Source organism: Urocitellus parryii, chromosome 9, assembly GCF_045843805.1.
Source record: "Urocitellus parryii isolate mUroPar1 chromosome 9, mUroPar1.hap1, whole genome shotgun sequence".
NCBI classification, from domain to species: Eukaryota; Metazoa; Chordata; class Mammalia; order Rodentia; family Sciuridae; genus Urocitellus; species Urocitellus parryii.
The window spans coordinates 19,684,533-19,708,605 of NC_135539.1; the positions used below are offsets into that span (position 1 = coordinate 19,684,533).

The 24,073-nt window shown below is 42.1% G+C and overlaps 1 protein-coding gene across 2 annotated transcripts in view; it reads right to left on the bottom strand.

Annotated features, from left to right (window-relative positions):
- Positions 1–22,819, bottom strand: part of Xpo6 (exportin 6) — a 105,993-nt gene extending 83,174 nt beyond the window's left edge. For both annotated transcript variants that reach the window (XM_026392070.2, XM_026392069.2), the window contains exon 1: positions 22,180–22,819. In XM_026392070.2, coding sequence (XP_026247855.2) covers positions 22,180–22,182 — 3 coding nt within the window. In that variant the 5' untranslated portion in view covers positions 22,183–22,819. The remainder of the gene's footprint in view (positions 1–22,179) is intronic.
- Between the last annotated feature and the right edge of the window lie 1,254 nt (positions 22,820–24,073).

Consider the following 24,073-nt stretch of genomic DNA (forward strand, 5'->3'; position numbering starts at 1 on the left):
CCAGGAGGATAAGTGTTTGTATGCCTAGTCAATTAAATTCCAAAGACCTATACTGAGTACATTAACACAGGCATGCTACCAAGAAATTCTAAAACAGGATCAGAGAATCTTGTGACAAAAATAAACCTCAAAGAATAGCAAGTCGAACCTGCGTTACCAGTAAGGAAAATAAGTCTCACGCCAGAGTATCTTGCCCAAAAAGTCTCCTGTTATTGGTCAAGTCAAGACATGGAGGCCAGCAAAGCTCCTTCCAGTGATGGTTCCCCATCCCTTGAACAAAGAGAGGGGTTCTGCTCCCAAGGGTTTTAAAGATAACAAGTGAGCTGGCATCGGATGAAATCAGGTGAGTATGATGCTGCTAGACCACTATAAAATCATGCTGCAAATCTAAAATCATGATCAACACTACTGCTCATGTGTAAATAATTTCAATGCAGTTGCTGTTACCACCTGTCCTAAGTCTCTTTTGTCAAACGCATATCACCTCATCCTAAATTATTATCAAACAGATCTAGCATTTTAAATACCAATTAAAATATATTTAATGTTGGACGAAACCTCTAGACTGTTTAACAGACTGTTGGGAACTGGGGGAGCAGAATCACTTTCTTTCTCCCCTCCAGGATCTATCAAGAAACCAAGTGCAGATCAAAGTTGAATGTCCCTATTACTGACAAAGCCACAATGCCTCCTCCTTACCATTCTGAACTGGTTTTACCACCTCACCCCATACCCCTTGGCCAGGCAAAAATACAGCTGGTTCTGGCCACAACAGGGAGGACAGGCTTCTCTTAAGGGATACGCAGGTGAGATATTTCAAGTCCGAAACTACGCAGTGTTCTGATGCAGTGACTTTACACCTGGCAGATGTAAGCCAACGTGTCACACTGTCCCCAGTGCACCAATCATTCCTGTAGAAAGGAAGAAACAAAGAGGATGGAGACAGGGCAGAGGAGAACTGCTCCAATCCTGCTCCCATCTGGGATACAAACAACCCGCCCTTGAATGTAAACCAAAGCAAGAATGAGGGAACCTAGAAAGGGTGCCCACCACATGAGCAAGGAGAAAACTTACAGGAACAGTGTACCTCCAAGAGAGGAACACAGCCCGGCATGGCAGGCAGAGAAAGGACCAGGCTAGAGCCAGTCCTGCCTGGCTCCACTGAGGACAGCCTGTATAAAACTTTATAGACAAACCCTGAAAGCTCCTGGAGCACCCTGGGCATTAAATGTGATCAGGTGTGCACATTGTGTGTGGTTTTAAAGCACTGTAAGAGCCATCCCTCATAACACGTTTCCTTGCACAAACTCCACGTATGCACTTGCTTTTAAAAAATCAAAGTCCATTAGACAGTCACCAACTTTTCCCTGTGAATATGCCTAACACGACCCTAATATTTCAATTTTTAATTGCTGTTCAGCCACATTTTCGAAGGTTCTCAAAGGCTCATAACCAATGGTCAAGCAGTATCTCATGCAAGAGATAGGAGCCCATAGGAGCAGCTGCTGAGGGCATTACATTCTACCGGAAGTGTGAGGGTGCTGCACAAGCAGAGATCTGTCTAATAGGAAGTGACTCTTCCTGGCCAGGGGATGATACTCCTCCCATCACCACAGATGATCACTAGCCACAAAGTGAGAAGTCTGCTTAGCAACTCTCTAACCAGGAACTCGTGTGCTCTGGGTTCCACACAGTACTACTAATCAATGCAATTTTTCTCATTAAAACTATGATTTTAAAAATAGCTATAATGTATACAATATAGAAAACTATTGCAAACAAAAATAAAAAATGGGCCGGGAACATAGCTCAGTGGGAGAGTGCTTCCCTAGCATATACAGGGCCTGGGTTCAATCCCCAGCACCACCACCAAAAAAATATATATATCTCACCAAAACACACCAAAAGAAAAAAAATTGTAATTAAAAAAAAAAACTATATTGCAATGCTGGGCTATACATTATTCCTTCCCCATCCCACTTGTGATTCCCAAACAGCTATGGCAGCTGAAAAGCAGATGGTGACTTTTTTAGGGGTGGTGGAGGTACACAGGAGGAAGAAAACAAGTACTTACTTCACTTGTGTCCTGTTACCCTGCTAAAAACCTTGGCCCTGCTAGCATTCTAGATAATGGAAAGATAGCCCTACACACAGTTTTCTGTCAACCTCCAATTCCCAGCAGGACAAGCATAATTAGCTTGGGAGAGAAGCATGGATCATCTTTTCCACAGTTCTCAAACAACCCTGCTAGAATATGGGGGGGGCAAGGAGAAGTAAAAAGAAAGTTGTTTTTTTTTTTTAAGTAAAAATTGTTATTTTAAAATAAGGATTTAACCCTAACACCCTATACAGTAATGACATGATGAGCAAACTACTTAACCACTCTGAGCCTTAAGTCTCTTATTTGCAAAATGAACTTACAACAGCACATTCCTTCACCAGGTAGTTGTGAGAACTAAATGACACCCTAACCATAAACAAAACTACATCACTACCTTCACTACACATATCATGGGTGACTCAATGAGCTTTTAAAAAAGAAACCAAATAAACAAAAATCCCACATAATAAACCAACCAAATGCTCAGAAAGTTCCAATACCAAATGCCTTCACTTTCATTTTTATATGGATCATATAAAAATGTGCTGCAAACAAAGTATGAGACAATGACACCACGTGCCCTGCGGGCCTCCATTTGTGCTTGAGACAGTAGGGTTTGGGAACAGATCCATAATTCCAGCAGCAAAAGTTGCATGTTGTTTGTTTTTTAAAGAAATGTATTGCCCAGAGTTCCACCATTTAAAACAGACTCAGAGACTCTGCTTAATTACTATGACCCCAAAATGCCTGTACTCCCATGCCCAGCACCTGTGACATCTCCAAAAAACTCTATGGGCCTACAGAGCACAGAAACCCTTGCTCTTGGGTTCAATCCCCAGCAAAAAAGAAAAAGAAAAAAAAAGAAAAGAAAAAATAATCCCTTAGCTAATACCACCTGTGAGCCAAAGCCCTTGCAGATTCATGATTCAGGTTCTATCAAGTCCAGCTAATAAACAGTCGCTGAAATACTAGTTTGTTAATTCTCAAGCACCTTTCAATTGCACACCACCACACCACCAACACCGAGTGTCTTTGCCACCTGATCACCAGGGGTGATGGAGTCACTCCACCTTCTGGCCCTAATGTATGACAGACAATTTACTGTCCCCACACTCCCTTCCCAGACCCCCTATCCGTCCTCTGCTCCAGCCAGACCCAAAGCCTCACTTTTCCCTCCACATTATAGATCCATGCCATTTTCTCTTTAGAATGCCTTTCACTCCTTGGCAAAGTCACCACCAAAGTCCAGAATAAGCATAACCATGACTACTGCAATTCCCACACAGAGCAGCCACCCCTGGGCTTATCACATTACAATGAATTCAATAAGCTAAAATGAACTCAGGTGTGCAAATCTCAGTGCCACCTCAATTCTTGGAATACAGCATCAGATCCCACCCACAGGTGGGGGGGCTCTGCCTCACATCACTTCTGGTGCCAGTCACCAAGACCTAGCACAGCTGTTCTAACTGTGCTTCTAAAAAGTCATAAATCCACATTTCCACAACCCCTTCCTTGAGTTCAATTCCTTTCCTAAAGTGGCACACAGAATTCAGGGAAATGCTTACATTTACCAGCTTATTAAAACTGATCCTACAGAGAACACAGATGAAGAGATGCATAGGTGGATGCGGAGAGGGCAGAAGGCACTCCCTCCCCTGGTGCAACACCCTCCAGGAACTTCCATGTGACATTATCCAGAACCTCCCCAAACCTAGTCCTTCGGGACTTTTATGACAGCTTCCTCAGGTAAGCATTACTGATTCATCACTAGCCATCTTCAGCCCTCTCCTTTCCATGAGGTGGAGGGGTGGGGCTCAAAGTCCCAATTCTCTAATCCTGCTTTTGTTTTTCCTATGACCATTCCCCATCCTGAAGGTCCCTAGAAGCTAGCAGCCATCAGTCAATTCAATGACATACAAAAGGACATCACTCTGGAGATTCTAAGGATTTTAGGAAGTGAAGACCAAAAATTTCATAACATCATGCAGGCTCTGATCCTTGGCCTTGCGGATTCACATCTTCCGGCCCCCACCACCGCCCCTAAGGGCTCAGGCCCTGGGGAATGATTAACACACTGATCAAAACAAGATGCTGACTTATCAGCCAGAACATGAATGTAATACCTAAGTGATAACTGTTCACATAAAATCCTCGTCTACATCAAGAACTCCCATTCCAACACCTGTCAGATCAAATTCTGAAGGGCTCAGTCCCAGTTTTGGAAAAAATCCTACATGAAGGATGAAAACCACTCACCTAAATAAAAACACAGGACTTCTCTCCCCAGGGGTCCCAGTGAAAATATCCAATACTGAGAAACTGATGCTCTGGAGCCTTGTCTATTCTCCTTGACATTCAATAGAACTCTTGTTTTTAGGCAAAAATTCATACATTTCCTAAGGTTCTCTGTATTAGATGCTGTCATAAACTTACTCATTTCTAGGCTGGCTATTTTTTATGACAAAGGGAAACACCTTACCTGCAAGTTCTCCAAATCACATTCCAAATCAAGAGTAATGTCTAGAAGTTTCCTGCATATTCCCATCCAGGAAATGTGCTGTCATTTCATTGGCTTTCACTCTCTAGGCACAATAAATTTTCCCCCTTTTCCTTATTTTAGGTTCCATCCTTCCCTAGAGCCCTTTGTCCACTGACAATAGCTGTAAACTATTTCTTCCTAATGGCTGGAGCATGGGGCATCCTGACCAACTTTTTTTTTTTTTTTGGCGATGTGTTGCCCAGACCAGGATCCCAGCAAGTGGCTGGGATTATAGACACATGTCACCACACCCAGCTCATTCATCTTCACCTTTTTCTATGCTTTAAAAATATACTGATGTAGTTACCCAGCTACTCAGGGGGCTGGAGCAGGAGGATCACTAGAGCCCAGGAGTTTGAAGCAAGCCTGGCCAATATAGAAAGACTACCATCTCAAAAAAGAAAAGATACTGAGGGGCCATGTACTACATGATTTCATTCATATGAAAAGTCCAGAATAAGGATAACCATAGACACAGAAAGTAGACTTGTGATTGCCGTGGGCTGGGGAGAGAAATGGGAAGTGACGAGATTTCCTTTGGAGTAATGAAAGAACACAACATGATAAATGTACTTAATAGAGCTGATTTTTATATGCTGCACATAGTACTAAGGATGGAACCCAAGGCCCTGCACATGCTAGGCAAGTGATCTACCTCTGAGCTACACCCCCAGACCTGTTGCTGAATTTTGTACTGTACAGAATAGCAAGTTTGGGGGCTAGAGTTGTAGCTCAGTAGTAGAGTGCTTGCCTAGCATGTTTGAGGAAATGTGTTCGATCCTCAGAACCACATAAAAATAAGTAAAGGTGTTGTTTCCATCTACAGTTAAAAAAAAAAAAAACTAGCAACAATTTTCTTAAGATTACCAATGTTAATGAGCATAATTATGTACAACTGGTGGGTAGAATAAACTGGTGCAACCTTTCTATTGTACCATGTGATGAAGTGCCTTAAAAATGTTCATACTGGAGCTGGGGATAGAGCTCAGTTGGTAGAGTGCTTGCCTCACATGCACAAGGCCCTGGGTTCAATCTCTGGCACTACATTAAAAAAAAAAAAAGAATTCATACCAAATGTAAAAATTATTTGAAAATAAAAACTTTATGACAAAAAAAATTTCTTTGATACTCTTGGGCTTTTCTGGGACCCTATTCTGAGACAATTTTCTATAATACAGAAAAAGCTTTTTGCAAAGACTTTAATCACATTTTACCGTAGCAAAAAAAAAAAAAAATTGAACAAACTAACTGCTTAAGAATCCATGCAATGTAATATTATATAATCATCACAAATATTTATAAAGCATTTAATGATTAAAAAAAAAAAAAAAAAACTTTTAGCCAGGTGCAATGGTGCACGCCTGTAATCCCAGCAGTTTGGGAGGCTTAAGCAGGAGGATTGCTAGTTCAAAGCTAGCCTCACCAAAAGCGAGGGGTCAGTGAGACCCTGTCTCTAAGTAAAATACAAAGTAGGGCTGGGGATATGGATCAGTGAGTGCCCCCAATTTCAATCCCTGGTAACAAAACAAAAAACACTTCTGCTATAATGTTAAGTAAAAAAAGAAGAAAGTGCATTGACAGTATGACCTCAACCATATATAAAGAGAAAAAAACTAGAAGGGAGCAAACCAAACCAAAATGTTATTAATAGTTGAATCAGATGGTGGTAATTTCTTTTTTTTTTTAAGCTATCAAATATTTTTAAGAAGGCTGCAGTCATAGCTCAGTGGTACAGTGCTTGCCTAGCATGTGTGAGGCACTGGGTTCAATTCTCAGCACCACATAAAAATAAATAAAATAAAAGTATTGTGTTTATCTACAATTAAAAAAATTATTTTTTCAAATATTTGTAAGAGTTCAAAATAGTTAACTAAGCAAAATCAAGAGGCAGCAGATTTTATGATTCTGTAGGAGCATCAGTTTCTCCTTTAATTCCTTCATTCTACCAGAATGAAGAAGGTAAAAATTGAACTACCGGAGTGGTCACAAATGTTTCAAAGGGTGGCTACTGCAATTTTTGTTGATGTTTGCTTTTAATAAATCCCTACAAAAGAAGAGTACAGAGAAATTCCCTGTAAGATCTTAGCAGCTTTTCTATAAGTCTAAAAGTATCTCAATAACAGGCTTAAAATAAATCAATCCTGATATCACTTAATTTGTCTTTCTCTAAAAACAGAATACAGAATGTACATGAACAGTTTCCTGGGCGATAATAAGTCCACGGTTCCTTTCCTCATGAATCAAAAGAAAAACCATTCTGCCAAAAGACTTCCCACAGCTGCTCTGAAACTTAAGTTAGACATCACCTCCTCTGGGAAGCCTTCCCTGATACAGACTCCCATCCCCAATTTAGCAAGGCTTATTTTTGTTTTTTAAGTGCAGCTATCTCTCTTACAAGTTCTATTTCTGCACTTATCCCCAGCACTGAAATCATACGCTGGCCTGTGCATCTCCCTCATCCAAGAATTATAAACTCACCCAGAAATTATAAACTTTCAAAACTTCTACTCACCCCTTTCCATTCTTACATCTATATCTGTGGACTAGATGAATACCCAACTATTTGCAACTTTTTTCAAGTGTTTCCCCAAATGAACCAGTGCTTATCCCAGCTCCTAACTTTCCATTTTAGAAAAAAAAATTACAAATTTCATGCATTTCAGTGCAGATTCTCTCTACAACTTGTCTTTTCAACTTTCTCTAAAAAAAATAATCGGCAATTTTTGCCACGGCTCACCACTCATCCAAGTTTTAGGAAGTACCTTCAGCTGAGTCCACTCACTGTGACCTGCTCCAGACCACTGGAGGCAATGCAAATCCTAACAAATTCCTCCTTAAAAGCTCTGAAGGTTCCTGGCAGTCAGAAACACAAATGTTAAATTATCAACTGGTCTGTATCCCAATAAGAGTATCAACTCAAAACTCTTTCAATCTGACATTATTAAAATGGGAGTTCTTCATTATTTCTCAAAATGTTTTCTTATAGTGCTTTGAGGCCTTTTCAAACACCTTCAAGTTTTCTCTCTTCACAAGAGGCTTCACTTACCAATAGATCAAGATATGATTTTGCAGCATGTCTCAATAAAGTATGTCTGTGCAGAGTGTGATGAGGATGTGAGGATGAGCCACTCAACCCACAGACAAATGAGATGAATCCACATTGTGTTCCTCAAACATGTGTGCCTGGTACTTTTATTTCCTTGTGAAGATTCAAACAGTTATGACTAGTTAATAGATAAGCAAAAAGATTCTACGCTGTTCCCTCCTCCCTACACTAGTGATGGAACTCAGGGTCTCGAATGCTAGACATGCCCTCTACCTCTGAGTTACATTCCCAGACCTACTGATGTACTTTAAAACAGGGTCTTCAGAGCTGGGGATGTGGCTCAAGCGGTAGCGCGCTCGCCTGGCATGCGTGCGGCCCAGGTTCGATCCTCAGCACCACATACAAACAAAGATGTTGTGTCCGCCGAAAACTAAAAAATAAATATTAAAAAAAAAAAAAAAAAAAAAAACAGGGTCTTTGCTAAATTGCCCAGGCTGGCCTCCAATTCCGTGATCCTCTTGCCTCCACCTTCCACATAAATGGGTCTGCAGGTGTGCACGACTACACTTAGCTACACTGGTTATTAAACAATAAATGTTTAAGGTACAAGCCAAGATTTTCAAGTTTACAGGAAGCCTGCTATGACTTGTAGTCCACGGACATGTGCTTTCCTTTACAGAAACTCTAAGCATGACTAGCCAATCCTTCTATGAAATGACCTCTTAACACTGTAAATTCACACTTTGATTCATAAGCCCAACTAACAGAATCAACAACAAAAAATTACTGGAAAATCACTTCAAAGAAACTCCACAACTTCCTGGTAAAGGAATCTCCATCCTACAATGAGACCTGTATTTCTAAAGTTCTTAAATTATGTTATGACGGGCTGGGGATGTGGCTCAAGCGGTAGCGCGCTTGCCTGGCATGCATGCGGCCTGGGTTCGATCCTCAGCACCACATACCAAAGATGTTGTGTCCACCGAGAACTAGAAAATAAATATTAAAAATTCTTCTCTCTCTCTCTCTCTCTCTCTCTCTCTCTCTCTCTCTCCTCTATTACTCTAAAAAAAAAATTATGTTATGACAAATAAACCTTTAGCCAAGCAGGAGGGAATGAACACTTCAATTACACGATAAGACAAAAGGTACATGTGTAGTGATTTAGAAAACCATCAGATTCCACAGCCCCTTCGATATTCTCATTTTATTCAATTCCAAATAATTAGTGCACATGAAATGCTAGTTAGCGCTCTCCTTTCAACAAAAGTAGCTGCTGTTCAGTTTACCCTATAACTGCTCAACCAAATGTGCAAGCTACTCCAAAATTATCCAACCAAATTATATTTAAAATTAAACAAATGTTGGCTGACCCAATAGAAAATGTACAAAGATCAGGAGATCAAGAATGGTAAGCTGATATGGGAATTAAATATATACTGTAATAAACATCAAAAAAAGTTCCACTCCACTCAAGAGTGCCTTAGGTGATAAGTGATGAGTGAAGTGGAACATCTTTTGGTATTTTATTTCAAAAAGTAATTCCTGAAGTTCAATTTCACCCTTCACATTAATTAGTTTTAATAATGTTAACCAAAAGTGGGGAATAGGGCCTACCCAACTCTTGAGTATTGCAAAAATGTTATCTAGAAGGGCACAGTGGCCCATGCCTGTAATCCCAGAGGCTCAGGAAGCTGAAACAGAAGGGTCCAAGTTCAATGCAGCCTCAGCTAAGGTGAGGTGCTAAGCACTCAGTGAGACCCTATCTCTAAGTAAAATACAAAACAGAGCTGAGGGTGTGGCTCAGTGGTTGAGTGCCCCTGAGTTCAATCCCCAACACCAAAAAAAAAAAAAAGTTATCTATCCTACAAACTTAAAAAGTAAGTTAACAGAAACACAGTAACATTCAATATTAATTCATTAACACAGGCACACCACTGGTGTTCCAGGGCAAATTGATTAAAAAAAAAAAAAATCATCTACTCTGAGAGATGCTGAAGTTACTGAACTTGCAGATTTCTTCCAGCAGCCAGGCAGAAGTCAAGCTGGTTCTCACTGAGGTAGAAATTACTATATTCCACATGTCATCCTTCAGAAAACAATGAAGAAAGGTCTCCAAAATACTTGGGAAAAGAATGCACTACCTGTAAGTATTATGCCCAGCAAGGTTACCATTTATGGATAAGGATAATACACAGGCATTTTATATTATATGAAATAATTCCAGAAAAATAACAATTATAAACTCTTTTGAAAAAGGATTATCAGCTAATAACTGACAGAAAAGATCAAGAGAACACTCCATCCCAGATGGTAGAACAATGTCTACAAAATCAGAGGGAAAGAGTAAATCCCAAGAATGTTATACCTAGCCAAAATGTTCTTCAAAATACAAACACACATGACCAAATAGGGCACTCTGTACAAAAATTGACAATAAAATCCAGCAGTAGGAAATGAACTACAGAATATGAGGAAAAAAAAAAAACATAAAAAGAACCAGTGGGAAATACTGAATCCTTGAAAACATGTAACACTAAAGTGAGTAAATTATGATAATAAAATAGTATAAAAATGCTTTAAAACAAAGTAAATTAACAATCAAAAGGGAGGAAGAGGGGAAGTGGAAAGAGTACAAATTTTCTTATTTTTGCTGTTACAAAGTTCACCAATACTGATTACAACTGGGACACAGTATATTGATAAAAAATGATGCCATCTTCCAAATTTTTTTTATAGTCTTCTTCCTTAACCAACGAGGATTTATGCAGCATTAATAATCGAGACAAAGACTTACTTGAAATGTGTTACTTCCTTTCAGTTTCACTTTTTTCTTTTTGTGCTATAAATTCAAGTGAAATGGACAGCAGCCAAGAGCATTATGGTCAGTGAACAAAGTCAGTCTCAAAAGGTTACATACTGGGGCTGAGGTTGTGGCTCAGGAGCGCTTGCCTAGCACCTGTGAGGCGCTGGGCTCAATCCCTAGCACCACATAAAAATAAAAGGTATTGTGTCCAATTACAACTAAAAAAAAAAAAAATTTAAAAGGTTACATACTGCTGATTACATTTAAATAACATTCTCAAAATAACATTGACAAAACCCTAGAAATGAGTAGTTGCTGGGGGCGGGGGGGATACGAAGACAAAGAGGCGGTACTCATGAGGAGTTCTGTGATGAGAGAATTCTGTACCTTACCTGGGGTGGTGATTACACGAATCAACACATGGAATAAACTGCACAGAAACATATACATACAAATAAATGCAGGTCTAAAACTGGTAAAAACTCAATCAGGCCTGTAGTCTAGTCAATAATTGACACATACCAATGCCTATTTCCTGGTTTTGATATTGCACAAAGGTACATAAAATGCCAACATCGGGGGATCTGGGTGAAGGGTACACAGAACTCCATAGTTTTACAACTTCCTGTGATCATACAATTATTTCAAAATAAGTGACAGTAATTTAGTTTTTATTTTTTAAATATCCTGATCAAAAAGCATCAGTACATTCACTTTCTTAACAAAAATACTTATGCTAAGTATCCGCCCCTCATCCATCTACAGATATATAGCTATAGATAAATTTTCAGAAAATTATGGGATATTTATATAATATAAAAAAATCAGTGATTTCCTTTTTTCCCTTTTGTCATGGCTTTGTACTTTGGTATTTTTAGAGTTTGGGGTTGTTTTTTATTTTTTTGGTTTGTCATTTTATTGGTTTTTTGTTTTTGTTTTGTGAAACTATGAACTAAATCCAGGGGGCTTTACACTAAGCTGGGTTTTACCCCAGCCCTTTTTATTTTTTATATTGAGTCAGGATCTCACTAAGCTGTCAAAGCTGGAAACTTGCCATCCTCCTGCCTCAGCCTCCAGAGTAACTGGGATTACAAGGTGCGTGTCACTGAAGCCACGTGTCACTTTTTAAAAAATTTTCCAGGGCTGGGGATGTGGCTCAAGCGGTAATGCGCTCTCCTGGCAGCATGGGGCACTGGGTTCGATCCTCAGCACCACATAAAAATAAAATAAAGATATTGTGTCCACCAAAAACTGAAAAACATAAATATTAAAAAATTCTCTCTCTTTAAAAAAATAAGTAAATAAAAATAAAGATGTTGTGTCCACCAAAAACTAAAAAATAAATATTAAAAAAAATTCTCTCTCAAAAAAAAAAAAAAATTTCAGCCAGGCACACAGTGGTGCAGGCTTGCTAAACTAAACAAAATCAAAGATAATATGTCTTAAAGTAGGAGCTAAAAATCCCAGCTACTTGGGAGTCTGAGGCAGGAATTTAAGGTCAACTTAGACCCTGTCTCAAAATAAAATATTAGAGATGTGGGGCTGGGATTGTGGCTCAGTGGTAGAGTGCTCGCCTAGCACGGGCAGATCACGGGTTCGATCCTCAGCACCACATAAAAATAAAGGCATTGTGTTGTGACCATCTACACCTAAAAAATAAATATTTTTAAAAAATAATAATTAAAAAAAATAAAAATAAAAGACAGAGATGTATGTAGCTCAGAGGTAGAGTGCTTGCCTGCAGAAGTGAGGCCCTGGGCTCAATCCCCAGTATTGGAAAAATGGTCAGACAGACACACGGATACACACACACAAAATTTTTTTTTTTTATGTAGTTATTCCTCTAAAAAAAAAAAAAAAAAAAAAAAAAGGAAACACTTCCCAGGTCTAATTACTGGCTGAGAAAACAATGATGGCCTTTCTTTTCCACCTAACCTTTTGGGAGAGTCCTAGACCAGAGACAGTTTTTATTATGACCTTGATATAAAACGACAGAAAGCTGCTGTGATATAAGTGAGCCTACTGCATAGACTAAGCTTAATGGGCTTATCTGAACTGAAACTCAAGGAAAGTAACTTTCCTCTGTCAATTCCATTATTCCAGCTACCACTGTGCCCTCAACAGTCCACTTTCTCTGTTCTATCACATTATAGGACATGCAGAGATAGCTATTTATTAGCCAATGCTGACCATCTGAACCCTTCTACTATGAGGCAAATTTTTTCAGGTATTAAGTTTAACCAGCTAGATGCACTGTTTTTCATGGGACAATATAAGTAGATAAGCTATATTTCAAGTAAATATGTCTACGTATATATGCATAGGGTTAAAAAGAAATCTAATGATCTACGAAAAAAACACGTGTTTGGGGGTTGGAACCTTGGGTCTGAAACCTAGCTATGTAACTCACTATGTAAATTTTTTTAAGCTTCTTTTTTTTTTAATCTTTGTTTATTTATTTATTTTTTATGTGGTGCTGAGGATCGAACCCAGGATCTCACACGTGAGAGGCAAGTACTCTACCACTGAGCCACAACCCCAGCCCTCACTATGTAAAATTTTGACAAGCAACTTAACTTTATCCTCCCCTGAGCCTCAGTGTCCATATCTTCCTCAAGTGTAAAATGGGAACGTAATAACCACCTTGCAGGGTGGCTATGGGAGAGTCAACAGGTGGAGTACGAGTTTGCAGCAGGGCCCCCAAGCAATGGCTAGCACAGAATGTAATTATGAACCACCCATTTTTTTGTTCCTCTAAATTCCTTCCCGTCGGCCTCTTCCACCTCCCTAGATTCTCTGCTTTGTGGCTTTCCTAGGTATCTACAACCAACTGCCTCACCTCACCTGACCCCACCCCCAGCTGTTGGGGCTTCTGAGCACACCATCTACACAGCAAGTGCCTAACCACTGCCCTTGCTCACTGGCTGGATTCTGGTTAAACAGGGTGGTAACTACATTCATACTGTTTCAATTTTACCAGTCTCTCCAAGTACTGCTACTTTCATCATTTCTAATCTCAAGGGCCACCTTGACCTCCTTGGATTTATTTTCACTCCTGACTCAACCAAATAAATGCCTGTTGAATCCTTACTAGGCACTGGAGAGGCAGAGAGGAGGAAAACTCACCTGATATGGACTCTTTCATTAAAGAGAACCAGACTTGGGTTGGGATGGAGAGGAGGGAGCATAAAGGAGGCACAGGTTTCATATTATGCTCTTCAAACTTCTGAACATCACTACAAGAATGTAGTCCTGTAATTCTTATGTAATAAAAACAAATAAATAAAAATGATAAAAGCCAAAAAAAAGATAATGTATGTTAAACTAGGAGCTAGAAAGCTTCAAAGACATGCTTATGATGACCATGAATATGATGGATGAGTCTCCCTCAAGAAAAGGACAAGCAGAGAAACAGCAGCAAGAGTAAAGGCAGAGAAGCACGGGAGTGTGCTGGATGTTCTGGAATGACAAGAAGTTTGCTGTGGCTGGAGAACAAGGTACAATTTGGGAAATCTTTAAAGATATTCCAAGGGCTGGGGATATAGCTCAGTTGTAGAGTGCTTGCCTCACATGCACAAGGCCCTGGGTTCAATCCCCAGCACCACCAAAAAAACAAACAAACAAACAAACAAACAAAAAAGATATTCCAAATAAATCACTTTAAGTATTTAATAAGTCATCCTCTTCCCTACTGCAGCCTGAAAGTCAATCTTTCTGTGAAAACCCAGAGCCTGTGTGCTTCCACTATTCTGCCCTAATGGAAACCTGCTCTCTGAGAGCAATGGGGACCCTCTGCTGTGAACGACCGGGGTCAAGTGGCAGGCTCCCATCTGAGCTCTATGAAGTAGCTCTGACAGAGGCACAGAGATGGGCTGATGAAGGGAGAACCTGGAAAGCACAGCCCAGCCAAGACAGCAACAATCAAAGCAAAAGACAACGAAGTCCCACCCAAGTGGAGGAAATGAAGGGAAAACCAGTCAGGGTATAGTATGTTACAGTAACATCATCAAGAGGTCTGGGAGTGGGGGCTAAAGGAGAGGAAGTTAAAGATGACTCAAGGTCTGTGACTAGTCTGGTAGATAAGGTCATTAAGAGAACTAGGGCATGGGAGGAGGACTAACCGGAAGAGAAATGATGGGTTTCAAATAATTCAATGCACACTTAAGTGGATATCCAAGCCTGGAGAGGAAGGTTTCACTCTTACAGAATAGGAAGCCATGGGAAGAAAAGATCAGGGAGACTAACCCAAGAAAGTAACACGTGAAAGACAAGGGAGCCAAGAACAAGTGTCTCAACCAAAGGAGACAGTAGCTGCCAAAGGCCACAAGAATTCAAATGGCTTATGGATGGAAACTGGACTCAGCACACTTAAGATTATAGGCAATCTTGAAAAATCAAGACAAAAAGTCCGTCTGCCAGTAAGCAATTATTATATATTTCAAAATAGATAGGGGACAGGATTTTAAATGCTCTCACCAAAAGAAATAATTGTTTGAAGTGATGGATATATAATTGACCATTATTCATGGTATACGTGTATCAAAATATCACACTGTGCTGGTCCTCACGCCTATAATCCCAGTGGCTTGGGTAGCTGAGGCCAGCCTCAGCAAAAGCGAGGCACTAAGCAACTCAGTGAGACATTGTCTGTAAATAAAATATAAAATAAGGCTGGTGTTGTGGCCCAGTGGTTGAATGCCTCTGAGTTCAATCCCTGGTTCCCCACCCCCCCCCCACCAAAAAAAAAAAAAAAATCACACTTTACGCCACAAATATGTGACAATTAAAAAAAAAAAAAGGATAGAAGAATCTTAGGGAAAATACAGTAAGATTTTTTTTTTTTAAAGTCAGTGCACAATGGTTTGTAGAATATGGGGGGAAATGAGTAGGGGAAGGTTGAAAAATGAAGAGGTGAGGCTGGGGATGCAGCTCTATGGGAAAGCACATGCCTAGCAGGCACAGAGCCCTGGGTTCAATCCCTAGCACTGGGGGGGGAAAAGGAAGAAAGAAGGAAAGGAAGGAAGAGAAACAGAGGCAGAGAGATGCTATGCAGTCCAGAATTTCTCCCTCTTCACCCAAGTGCATGCCATCACGCCTTCCTTTATGCAGCCGTGTACACTGACAACTCAACTCCCTAAAATCTCCAACATCCTCCTCCAGCCAGGTACCAATTACCTCCCTCTCCACACAGCAGCCCACACAGCCAAACCCTTACTTATCAGCACATGGCCGTCTCCTGTCATCTCTTCCTGTCAGCTTTGTTTCTGACTGTGTGAGGCCCTGGGTTCCATCCCCAGCACTGCCAAACAACAAACCAACACTTTATCATGTGTAATGGTCAATGTCATCGTTTCCATTCCTCCAAATCCAAATCACCAACTATTTCACACTTCTCACTATTCCCATCTCCAGGCTAAAGTGTAGGCTCTTCCCTTCATCCTTACACTCTGAAATCAGTTGAGAGATTTAAGGGACAATTCTCTTATTTTGAGTAAAAGTCTTCCTCTCCATTCCTAATTCCACATCTGAGAAAAGGCCTTTGTTACGTCTACACAGGTATGGTGTCACATCTAGCTTCCGACACCAATCTAACCTATATACAACAGATGGACTGAAAAATCAGCCAAAAATCAAAGCCAAATTCCCAAGGGTAGCCGAGGGGACCCTCCACAACCTCGCCATAAACTAATGTTATAGCCCTCCTCCACCTCCTTTCATAAACCAGCACCACAGCCAAACCAGTCCTCCAGTGTTTTCTTAACATTGCATATCTTATTGTTACTCTCTTCTCTTCTCAAATATCCTCTCTGCAACTTTTAATCACCAAGGAAACCTCTGAAACCCCCTCTGAACACCTAAGGCCTCCACTCATTCCTACTACCATGTAACTGTGTGCTACGCTGGGAATCTGTTCTACACTAGAGATACATCAGTGAACAAAACAGAAATCCCTAGCTTTACAAAGCTAATATGTTAGCAGGAAACAACAAAAAATGGACTATACAACTAAGCCTTAAGTACATAAAATATTTAAAACCTGTAAACACTACAAAAAGAAGTAAAGCAGGATGTCAGAGGAACTGGGCATTCTGAAATGGGATTACCTTTTTTGATTTGTTTGATGGTGTTGAGGAGGAACCCAGGGCCTCACACATGAAAGCAAGCACTCTACCACTAAGCTATATAGCCCCAGCCCACAAATTACCTTTTTTTTTTTTTTCTGGGTACCAGGGATTGAACTCAGGGGCACTCGACCACGAAGCCAAATCCTCAGCCCTATTTTGTATTTTATTTAGAGACAGGGTCTCACTGAGTTGCTTAATGCATCATTTTTTGCTGAGGCTGGCTCTGAACTCACAATCCTCCTGCCTCAGCCTTCCACACACTGAGATAATAGGTGTGTACCACCACGCCCATCAAGATTACCATTTTACATAGGATGGTAAGGGCAGACCTCATTAGGAAGGTGAGGAAGCTTGAAGAAGTTTAGTCACATCAACAGGCCAGTAGAGCCAACAGCAAGACCAAAGCTGGAGCAGGAACACATCCGGAAGGTTAGAAGGACAGGGGGCCAGGGAAGCTGGAACAGAGTGAGCACTGGGTAGAGTAACAGCAACAGCACCAGCAGGAAAGAAAGTGTGACAAGTGTGTCAAGCAGGCAACTGCATATATGAGCACTGGATCTGGGGAAAAAGGCCTGGATTAGGAGTGCTTGGCTTATGGTAGCCTGCAAGAGTTCACAAAGTCTGAGGCCTGGTGTGCTCCAACTGTTTAAAGATCAGAGAGAAGGCCAGGGTGGTGTTGTCCACCCAGGGACCAGAGAGGGTGAGGAAGGAGGAACACAAGTTCAAGGACAGCTTGGGCATCTTAACAAGATCCTGTCTCAAAATTTAAAAATGCTAGAACATCATTCCTCCTCAGTTCCATCCCCAGATCAGTGAGATGGGGAAGAAACATTCAGGAGATGGGAGGAGGAAATCAAGTGCACATCTTAGTGTCCTGGAGGCCAAGTAAAGAAATATTTAAGTGAAGAGGGAGTGTCTGATTTGTCTGATGCCACTGATCAAATAAGATGAAGGCTAAGAGACAACCACTGGAGTCAGTAACAGAGGCAGGAGGAATTTTGACAAGTAAGCTTAAGACAGAACACAAAGTAAAGAAGTACAGACCAGGTATAGAACACACTCTCCTGAAGTTTCCTTGGAAAGGGAACAAAGAAATGGAGCAATACCCGTCAAAGAAAAGTATGAATGAAGAATTCTGAAGATGAGAAAAACGCATCATGTTTGTGTTGTAAGATATGTGTGCAGATAAAGCCCCAGAAAGTACTAAACACTCAACATTTACTCCTTCCTTCACTCTCACCTGACACCCATTATTTTATTATCTTTATTGATACATATCTGATCTTTATGTAAATGACATTTGCTTTGAAAGCCCTTTTTTTCCTTATTCAACTATCAAACTCTTCCTTATCCTTCAAGACTCAAATATGCCCTCCTGGAAAGCCTTCTTTGACCCTCACCCGGGCTCTCAATGCATTCTTTGTCCCCAGGTACCTTCATGGCAACATGCCTTAGTACCAAAGCATTCCTCTCCCACAGCTCTCACCACAGGCCCTGTATTCATCAGAATATCCATCTCCTCTTCCCCACTAACCTGACTCCTCAGGGGCAAGGACAATTACCCAGAAAGTGTAACAGTTATAAGCAACAACATTTCTGCACCGCAGGGGAGGGAGCCCATGGCCTTGAGCATGCTGAACAAACACTTTCTACACCCTGAGCACTGACTCCAGAGCCAGACTACCTGGGTTTGAACCCCAATTCTACCACTTGGTGCAGTGTAATTCTGGGAAGCTGCCTGACTTCTTAGTGTCTTGAATGTCATCATTTAAAAAACAAAAAAACAAAACAAAATGGGATATAAAGATAGCCTCTACCTCCTAGCATTGTTTAGAAGAAAAAGTGAATTAATATATGTAAAATAGCTGGCATAAACTAACCTATACTTAACATTAACTAACACACTGTTATACTGTAGTCACAGCACCTGAGATTTTAAGTTTGAAACAGAAATCAAAAAAATATTTCATGAATGTATGAGATACTAAAAAGCTTTGGGCTTAATGCTGAGAATTGCTTTTACATACATTAACAGGAGTTTTTGTTTACCAGGCAATTTCATCATTTGAACCATGTCATGCACCAATTTTTCCAAAAGTCACTTCTTGATATTTAAATGTCACCCAGACTATCTCTAATGATGTGACAGAACTACAGAACCCCTAGATTCTGCTGAACCTTTCCCTGCATCTGCTCACACCACCATGGTGGCTTCCTCCCACAGCACTGTGTACCACACAACACTGTGGACACAATCTGGCACCATGACACACCATGTGAGTGGCCAAATTTAAAGTCTGATTTTGTCTCCACTACAGGGACCATTCACGGACTGGGACGTAAAAAAAAAATAAAAAATAAAAAAATAAGCCTTTGTAACCAATGGAATTTCTAAGCAACTAAAAAAGAAATACTAACTTAAGCAAAGATTCAATTTTGCACAAAATTTCCATTTTAAGCAGCAGCTCATTCAATATTAAGTAACAACTTTTCAGAGAAGTAGTAGGAACCTCTAACATGTTACACCACTTAAAATCTCATGGGAATTCCACAAAAAATGATGATTTAATCAAATGGAGTTAGAGTACAGCTAACTAATTCTGTACTGGAACTACCATTCTCATTTAACTGGCTATAAAAATGCAGGTCAAATTCTCTTCTGCTGGAGGGACAGTTTAAAGAAATTCTCCCATTCTCCCTACGCTCCACCACTATCTATCTCAGAACTAAATAAGCACACAGTTCAGTGACATTCCTGATAATCTTTCCCATGACATGGCCCAATGTGAAGAACACAGGATTTGGAATACAGTACCATGGGTCCAGATAGATGCCAGCTCCATCCTAGAGCAGGTCTATTAATCTCTTCCTCTGGTAGTAACAGCAACAATGTGACCTAACAGGGTTGGTGAGGTGAACTGATACTGAATGGCTAAATGAAAAACTGCATATTTGACATGCGCACTGCGCACTTAATAAATGATAGTTTTCTTCAAGTCTTCCTAGACTTGATGTTTTAAAAAGATATTTAAAAGGCTCAAACTTAGACCAACCAATACTCTTAAAAGTCAAACTGTAAATCAGTAAGAAATGAAGAGAGAAAGAATTCTTTGAATTAAGAGCTGTGATCCCAGAGAAAAGACCCTTCTCTTGACAGACACAAACCAGGCAATGATTTCCTGGCTTTTAGGGGACAAAGCCTGCCCCACCCAAACCCCTAGAACAACTACAGGCGACCCACTGGCATCAGAAACACAAAGAGGATGTGATCATTCACCTCACATCCACAGTGACCATTCGCTGTGTGCTTAAATAACTAAGGTTGATCACAACTTACCTCAGGAAAAAAATCTACTAGAGGTCAAGAAGTCAACAACTTTACAATTAATTACTCAAAGGTGGTCATTCCAGGGCTCTACTGACTGCCAATTAAGTGAAACCTGAATACAAGGGTGCAAACGGTGGTCTAAGTTCCCTGGGAGGTACCTGGGGTCTGGCTCCTTCGGTGCCTTCTCCAGGATGTGGCATATAGTCGCTGTGTAAAATCCACGGAAATAGCTGTACACTAATATTCACAGCAGCATTAAGCACAATAACCAGGTATCCACTGACGGATGAATGGATAAACAAAATGTGCCTCGTACACAATGGAATTCAGCCTTAGAAAGGAAGGAAACTGACACACCCTACAACATGGATGAACTTGAAGGTATTAAGCTGAGTGAAATAAGCCAGTCACCAACGGGCAAATACTGTATGATTCCACTTCCATGAGGGCCCTAACGTAGTCACATTTACAGAAAGCAAAATGATGGTTTCCAAGGCCCCAGAGGAGAAGGAATGCTGACAGAGGGGACTAGGAGTTCATGCCCAGGGTACAGAGTTTCAATTTGGGGAGATGAGAAACTTCTGGAGTAGATGGCCAAGAGAGTTGCACAGCAACGTAAATGTATCTGATGCCACTCAACTAACTGTACAGGTAAAATGTTTTGTTTTATGTAAATCCTACCAGAGCTAAAAAACAAAAATTAAAAACTGAAAGAATAATTTGGAAATGTTTTAATTATTGAAATTATAAATGAAGGAAAGGAGTACTACTTTCCTCGGTTGCTAAATGTTACATGTATCTCATACCTTTGGATTATTTAGAGAATTCCTATCTCCACACTGTATAGATAAGAAAATTGGAACTCAAAGAGCTTAATTCGTCTGCCACCAGAGTATGTGTGCACACATATAACGCATAATTTACACATACAGAGACAGAGTGTGTGTGTGTACGACTTATGCCATGCTGCTGGACATTAATGGCTGTATTTTATCCAGCTGGATAAAAGCCCTATGAGGAAAAGGTCAATGACTTAGATCCTCTTTCTATACTCCAGGACCTACCAAACCACAAGCAGGCCCCTTGAAAGTTTTCAAACCTCCACTGGCTGTGTCACAGAAGCAGCATCCCTTTCCCTACTACTCCACTAACTTGGCAGCGGTAAAACAGTGGCCTTGAGGAGCACAGAGCCAGCCCTGAATGTGCCCAAACACAGGCTGGGCAATTAACTACTCACCATGGGCTTACTACCATGCCAAGAACTAGGGCAGATAAAGATTCAGACAACTTCACCTTTGAGACAGTTGAGTCTACTGCAATGGACAGATAAGGCTCAATTAAAAAAAAATTTTTTAAAAGACAAATGCTCAGCCTGGGGACGTAGCTCAGCGATACAGCCTTGCCTAGTATGCACAAGGTCCCGGGTCCCATCCCTGGCACCACAAAAATAAGTAAAAAGACAAATGCTCTATCGATAGATGGAGGTACACAAATCTAAAGGAGCACTGAGAATGCTTATGGCTCAGGAAAATGAGGAAGATATCCTCTAGAGGCTTCTTAGCAGAATCAGAAAGGATGGAGCTTTCCAACACTACCAGGGAGAAGGCCAGAGAGCTCGCAGCATTGAGAACAGCTGCTGTGGGTCCAGGGGATACTCCTGCCGACTCTGCTATCATCCAAGTGACCTCCGCAAATCTTGCTGTTTTCCCATATATATAAACCTACACCTGGACACCATGTTCTCCCCGAACCCGGAGGAGTTCTCAAGTCGGGATGCCTAGATTCAAATACTGCCACTGCCACTGCCACTTAAAAAGCGCTTGACCTTGAGCCGGGTAATTAATGATTCTATGCCTCAGTCCCCCCACTTCCGATCAAAGGAGTTGGTGTGATAATTAGGTAATACCCGTCAATCACTTAGCACAGGCCCTGGGCACACAGAAAACCCTCCATAAGTAAATGATAGTTATTATCATTATGAAGGAAGCAAACAAGGAGATGCAAGGGTTGTGCCTGCTGCGCTTCCAGGGCCCTCCCAGTCCTGAGACATCCCTGGGGGGGATGGGAGCGCACAGCCGGGGCTGCACACCCTGCACGCATGTGTCACCAGCCAGGCTCGGCACGCGCCTCTCCCCGCCCGGGGGAAAGAAACGATGGCTCAGCAGCCCCGGGACCCACTCCCACCCCTGCGGCAGGGCCCCCAGTGGGGCGGAGGGTCCCACTCCACTTACCATGCTGGCCGGGGAGGGGGCGGCTCAGGTGAGCTGGCTCTAGGGCTTCGGACACGTCCCGCCCGCACAGTTCAGGTCATGGTCCCGGCAAGCTCGGGAAGTCCCCCGACCATGCAAAGACAACCCCTTCCCCACCCGGGTCCCGCCGGGACCCTCTAAAAGGAGCACGGCCTTCCGGTCCGCCTCATCGAGGACCCCCGGGGCAATTCATCCAGACCCACCCGTTCCTCCCCAAGAAAACGGAAAAAGCAGGAAATGGGGCTCCGAAGCCGGCAAGGAGGGCAGCGGCTCGGGGCCCCCCGCCCGGGCCCGACCCCCGAGGGGGAGGCTACGGGCCCAGGCAGGGGCTCCCCGGCTTCCGCGGACAGAGGCGGCGGCGGGCCCGGCCCCGAGGCTGAAGGGGCGGAGGCTGAAGGGGCCGCGGCGGAGCGGCTCGGGCCGGGTGGCCGGCTCAGGAGAGAGGCCCGCGGGCCCGCGCTGTCCCCACCGCCTCAGCCCACACGGCCGCCGCCGCCCCCCAGAGCATCCCTGCGCGCGCCCGCCCCGGAGCTGCCCGCTCACGCCGCGCGGCAGCCCCGGACCAACAGCCCCAACGCGCCGGAAGTGGCGAACGCCGGGCGGCTCCAAAGCGCTGCCGCCAGGCTGCGGCGCTGGAACCGGACCAATCCGGAATCAAGAAGGAGGGCGGAGGGCGAGGGGCGGGGCCGCACCTGACGGCTCCCGCTGACTCCGCCTCTCCAGGCCCCGCCCCCTGTGCCCACCGTCTCGTGCGCCTGCGCGCAGACATCTTGGTAAAGGAAACGGGGTCTGCCATTTTAGTAAAGGGGAGGTTTTTCTTTCGCTTCCTTCTTTCATCCTGCAAATCTTTGCGGAGCGCATTTCAAATGCCACGCTCCGGGCTAGTAATTTGGCGGCGCACAGGCCCTGCTCTCGCGGAGCTTATCTACCTTCGTTACACACACAATTTAGCCCTAGGAGTCGAAAGTGTCAAAGGACAATTTTGCCCAACGATCTCCATTGACTTTTCAATTATAAAATCAGGTGACACTAAAGTCCATAAAATAGAATTAAGTGTTCTAATGAGCTCAGCTATAAACGTTGGCCTTATGGATAGAAAAAGGGCAAAAGAAAATCATAATGAACCCCCCCCCCATCAAAAGAAAACAAAAAACGGATTTGTTGTTTCAAAGTTACTCTCCTGAAGGCTGAGACAAGAAGACAATAGAAAAATAGATGGTTAACATCAGATTAGTGTTTAAGGATTGAGATGAGGGAAGTTCACCAAATTAAACTGATCTGAGAAAATTTGGTTGTTTTTCTCCAATCCTAATTTCTCATAAAGTCAGATAAACAACTTGGTTTCAGCTTGGTAAGATGGAGCTTTGGCATGAGGGACTCCATTTTTATGTTTAGCCTCCCCTGCTGAGGTCTAGTGCGGGAGCTTAGTCCAAAACGGTGGCCTCCTAGAATTTTTATTTTACAAGAGGTAAACAAAACTTTTGTAGTCCCTGCCCTAGAAAGCAGATAAGAAACAAGAACAAATGAATTAATTGTAGAAATAAAGACTGTTCTGAGCCAAACAAACAAGCAGGGAGCCGAGATAGACAAGAGGAGGAAAGCAAATGTCAACTGAGACCTGAAGGCTCAACTCAGGTTTGACCACAGCCAAAGGAAATGCAACTCCAAAGACTGTGAGAGGGAAAAGAAAAAAAAAAAAAAAAAGGATTGTATTCAAAGCAAGAATTCACTATGCTGCTATTGGCCATGCAGTTGTAAAATGCTGCTTTTGAGGAATAGTGTCAGGAAGCAAACCCAAGCAGCTGCGGTTGAGTTCTAGGGTGTGCCTCCTGCATACATTATAGCAATCTAACCCGTGGCCTCAAATCTGAGTGTG